The sequence below is a fragment of the Aspergillus foveolatus genome, assembly GCF_047715535.1.
Source record: "Aspergillus foveolatus strain CBS 279.81 unplaced genomic scaffold BDW70scaffold_299, whole genome shotgun sequence".
NCBI classification, from domain to species: Eukaryota; Fungi; Ascomycota; class Eurotiomycetes; order Eurotiales; family Aspergillaceae; genus Aspergillus; species Aspergillus foveolatus.
In genome coordinates this window covers 1-4,071 of record NW_027396363.1, presented here as the reverse complement: position 1 = coordinate 4,071, position 4,071 = coordinate 1, and the positions used below count along the sequence as shown (strand labels likewise).

Below are 4,071 nucleotides of genomic sequence, written 5' to 3'. Positions count from 1 at the left end.
GATTACAGCCGTGGGTTGTCCAGGTGTCTTGCCTCTGCCAATCCAGATTTCTCTTTCTCCATCCTAAAAATAAGAAGCTTGGCTCTCAGGGTACATATAATAGGCTTGATTCGCTCGAGTGCTCACCGCATTAGCAAACACTGTGTTGAAGCCGCCCTTTAGATTGCTCCTGACTTGCTTCTACCATGGATTCGTGCATTGCGGCTATTGGCCTTTGTTTGAGATCCCTCTGGGCCAGTGACGGTGACGAGTCTGCCCGAGAGTCAACTTCATTGTTGAATGAGAAGCCTGTAAGCATCCACCATCACTTCTTGACTGTATCCTGTATCTTATGTTAATAGCGGGGGTTTGGTTACTATTCTCATCAATCTCCCTCAGTATCAGCTACGGTTCCGGGACATGATATCAACACGCGGGATGCATACGGCTTAACGCCGATAATGCGGGTAATACAATGTTCAAGGCAGGAAGGTTTACGAATTTTGTTAACTGAGGAGTCTGTCAACCTTGCTTGTCGAGATCTTCGTGGACGGACCCCTCTGCACTGTGCTGCAAACAAGGGACTCTGTTTCTCCGTAACTGTGCTGCTACAAAAGGGGGCTGATATCAGAATGGTGGACCGAAAAGGAGAGACACCCCTAGACAAAGCAGTTCAAAGTGGCCATGTTACGGTTACGAAACCCTTTTGGAGAAAGCAACCGAGGAGAAATATGGCACTGACCATAGCCCACGATCCCTTCATCATGCTACCCGCCTCGGGCATACTACAATTGCTCGACTGTTACTTGTCTACGGATTTGATGTGAACGCTAGAGATCACAAGGGGCGGACTCCGCTGCATTTAGCAGCCAGACATGGAAACCAAGAGACAGTGATGATGCTTCTTCTCGAGCCAGGTATCGACGTCACCGCAGTTGACTGTCAGGGTCGGACTGCACTTTGGTGGGCAGAGGCGGAAAACTGGGCAGAGGTGGTGCAGCTCCTACGTGACGACAAGCGCATTCAAGAAACTAGTGATCTCTGACAACTTTTCCTAATCAGTTAATTTTGACTTATCTATTTTACTTCCGCAATACAGCTGGCAACCAGTCGCCCATCCACTACATGGCCATTCTCTCGCCTTTAGTTCTCGCCGCCACCGCAAGGTGCAAGCACCGAGACTCAGTCAAGTCCTACCTTAGGTATATGAATGGGACCATGAACATTGGCCACATTTCAAGGCTGTTGAATGTCTTAGAGAGCGAAGAAGACATTACCAAGGCACTGCAGATGCCTCCTGCAGCATCGACAACTGTCTTGTTTAAGGTTTGAACTACCTGGCCTTTCATGATACGAGAGGTTCTGCTATCTGGCGTCAACCTGTCAATACCAGATATCATAAACCAGGCTAAGAATGCCTTCCCGTTCGTCGTTAAGACCCAAGGATGGGAAAATAGTTTGTTAAGCGCACTGTATAATAATGAGGTATACCGGCTTCTTTAGATGCTTATTTTCAAGTCATGATCAACTAATAGTCTCCAGGGTCTCTATTGGCGTCGGCAGGAGAAAGATGATACATGGTGGTTATTGGATCCTAAACTCGTTTTCCATGCCAAAAAAGAATTGCGCAATGGCTTAAACAGGCAATACATGCGGATTAAACAGGACCCAAAGACTATGGTGATCCAGCATACCTTGAGCTCAAGGATAGAACAGATGCTTGCCCCCCATGCGAACGGCTTACCACTTTCTACAATCAAACATGAGCTCCAGCAGTATGCATCAGTTAATACCCGTATCAAGAAAATTTTGAGACAATACAAGGTATGATCAGCTGCCTCTCTATGAGTTATGCAAACAATACTGATGTTTAGAGATTCATAGGGTTTCACGGAAAGCAATGAAGGGTTCTGGAAGTCAACAGATCATGAAATAGTATATGACCCAGAAATCATCTCACACAGGCGCTCAAGCAAGCGCAAGCGCTGGAGCACGCGTGCATGGACTAAGGAAGAAGATACACAGTTGATGGATGGGGTAGGCCAGAACGAAAGTTTTCGAAAAATCAGCAATAACCGGCTTCATGGAAGACGGTCTGATCATGCCTGTTATCAGCGGTACCAGAGGATGCTGCGAATGGGCCTCTGCAAAGAACATGATGGTCGATAAATACAGAGCAGAATAGAAACAATCAGCCATCCTAATCAAGCGCTGCGTATCCTTTGCTTTGTATGTCGAAAATCTGTAGTCGTAGTCTCTCCTGCAGCGCCCAGAACTCCTGTTCATCCCATCTAATCTTGGATACCTCCTTCCGATCTTCATGCTGATCTGTAATCCCCCACGCTATCCCACTCGAAGCAATGCTGGCCATTTCGCGCGTATCTAATGAATCCTTGCAGGTCTCTAGCATAGCAAGAAAGTTTAGATAGTCCTGCTCAGTGAGAGATTCATTACTGAAAATGTGATTGAATTTAGCTTGAATAGCTAGTATCCTGAGGCTGGCGCCAAGATGGGGGAGTGTATAAAAGTTTCCTCCATAGGTAAGGGAGTGCTCAGGTGTGAAGACTGCATGGGGACAGCCGGGTGGCATAATTCTAAGTAGTATTAGCAGATATGGGCATATTTGGGCTGGGAGAGTTACAGAAGATCTCCAGGCATGATATCTACCTTCACCCAGCCATCACTATATGTCTCTGGGGTAGAGCTCCCAAATGTTGCAAGGATTTCGTAAGTCTCGGTAGTGAATTTGCGAGGAAGATACCAGGTCTTACAGCCTGAAATACCGACAACGTAAGTCAACTTCCCTCCAGTATCCGAGTGCAGAGGTGATAGTGAGAGTCGACTGGAGATGAGAAAGAATTCATGGTCTGCATAGTCGAATTGCACCTTCAAAGGACGAGCCTTTCCAGCAGATCCTTCCTGCCGTCGTAGTGCTAGGCGAAGAAGATCAACTTTGTTCACGTGTACCGGGACACAGGAAATGATTTGGTTCCGAATATCCAGGAAGTTCAACGGATCACTTGTCTCTAGTGGTGCTTTAAAATGCGTCATGATATCGTCTAGATCAAGTAGGTAGTTTGTATCCTCTGCTGCGTAATTATGGACTTCTAGACACCCAACATTTAACTGGCGTAGTTCTTCAATAAATTCGGGTATTGAAGATGGTGTACCACGAAGAGGATATTGCTGGGTATAGTTCCGCCAGAGTAAAGGAGTCTCAAAGGGTTGCATAAGGGCATTATCCAACTCCTGATCACAAGTCACGCGCATAATACCAGTTTCGTCGGATCCACACATAGCATCAATACTAAGGAGAAATTTCCATTTCTCCTGAACCCTCTCATTTGTGCTGTTATTGATTGGAATCTTGGTACAGCTCAGAGGATCGTTGGTTTCTTGTTTTATAGGGAATGCTAAGAATAGTCAGTAGGGTAAAAAAAGATTCAATCCCCTTACAATTCCTAGTCGTTATTTTCCTTTGGCTGATCCTTCTCCCAATCTTTTGTCCCTCTAGAGAATATCAGCTCGATTCAGTTCAACTATTCTGTCTCCTACCATTAACCATTTTATCCTTCTCATTATCTAGGGCTTGGAGTATAGCACGAGCACTGCTTTCCTGGATTTCAGAGGTAGGGTAGGCTCCCTTCCAAGAATCTATTGCTTCCAGGCATCTGTCGAAATCACGAAGGTGTGCAAGATGAGTATAAGTAAGGCTAGTAGCCACCAGGATCCAAATATAACAGCTTAACTGCCGGATATCTTGCAGATAACGTCTGACTCGTCTTTTCTCTTTTCCGGTGGAGTTATTGTAGGTAAAATAATATGTTTGAAGGATAAATGCGTCATCCCCAGGTTGTAACTTGATTATATCTTCGCCGAAACTTGTTCGTTGTCGGCCTAGGATAGCACAAAGCTCATCAGGTGTCATATTGACCGGATAGAGCTCGGAGGTAAACTGGGGAGAAGTAGAATCCTATGATAAGTCGCAAGTAGTTGATGGGAAGTCGACGAGTAGGCGAGACTTTGGTGGGAGGTTGGTGGGAGGTTGGTGGGAAGTTGGTGGGAAGTTGGTGAGAAGTTGGTGAGAAGTTG

The 4,071-nt window shown here is 45.9% G+C and overlaps 2 protein-coding genes across 2 annotated transcripts; one reads left to right on the top strand and one right to left on the bottom strand.

Annotated features, from left to right (window-relative positions):
- Positions 1-200: 200 nt before the first annotated feature.
- BDW70DRAFT_146222 (uncharacterized protein) lies at positions 201-1,109 on the top strand (the record flags this gene model as incomplete). Its single annotated transcript, XM_073738555.1, has 2 exons — positions 201-290; positions 342-1,109. A coding segment is annotated over exon 2 (361 nt), but the record flags the coding sequence as incomplete, so codon positions are not given.
- A 756-nt stretch (positions 1,110-1,865) lies between these two features.
- On the bottom strand, positions 1,866-4,071 carry BDW70DRAFT_61823 (uncharacterized protein). The gene is made up of 4 exons (XM_073744398.1): positions 3,535-4,071; positions 3,436-3,489; positions 2,621-3,392; positions 1,866-2,573 (listed from the first exon to the last, which is right to left on the bottom strand). Exons 1-4 carry the CDS (start codon positions 3,905-3,907, stop codon positions 2,180-2,182), a joined length of 1,593 nt encoding a protein of 530 aa, XP_073590427.1. The 5' UTR covers positions 3,908-4,071; the 3' UTR covers positions 1,866-2,179.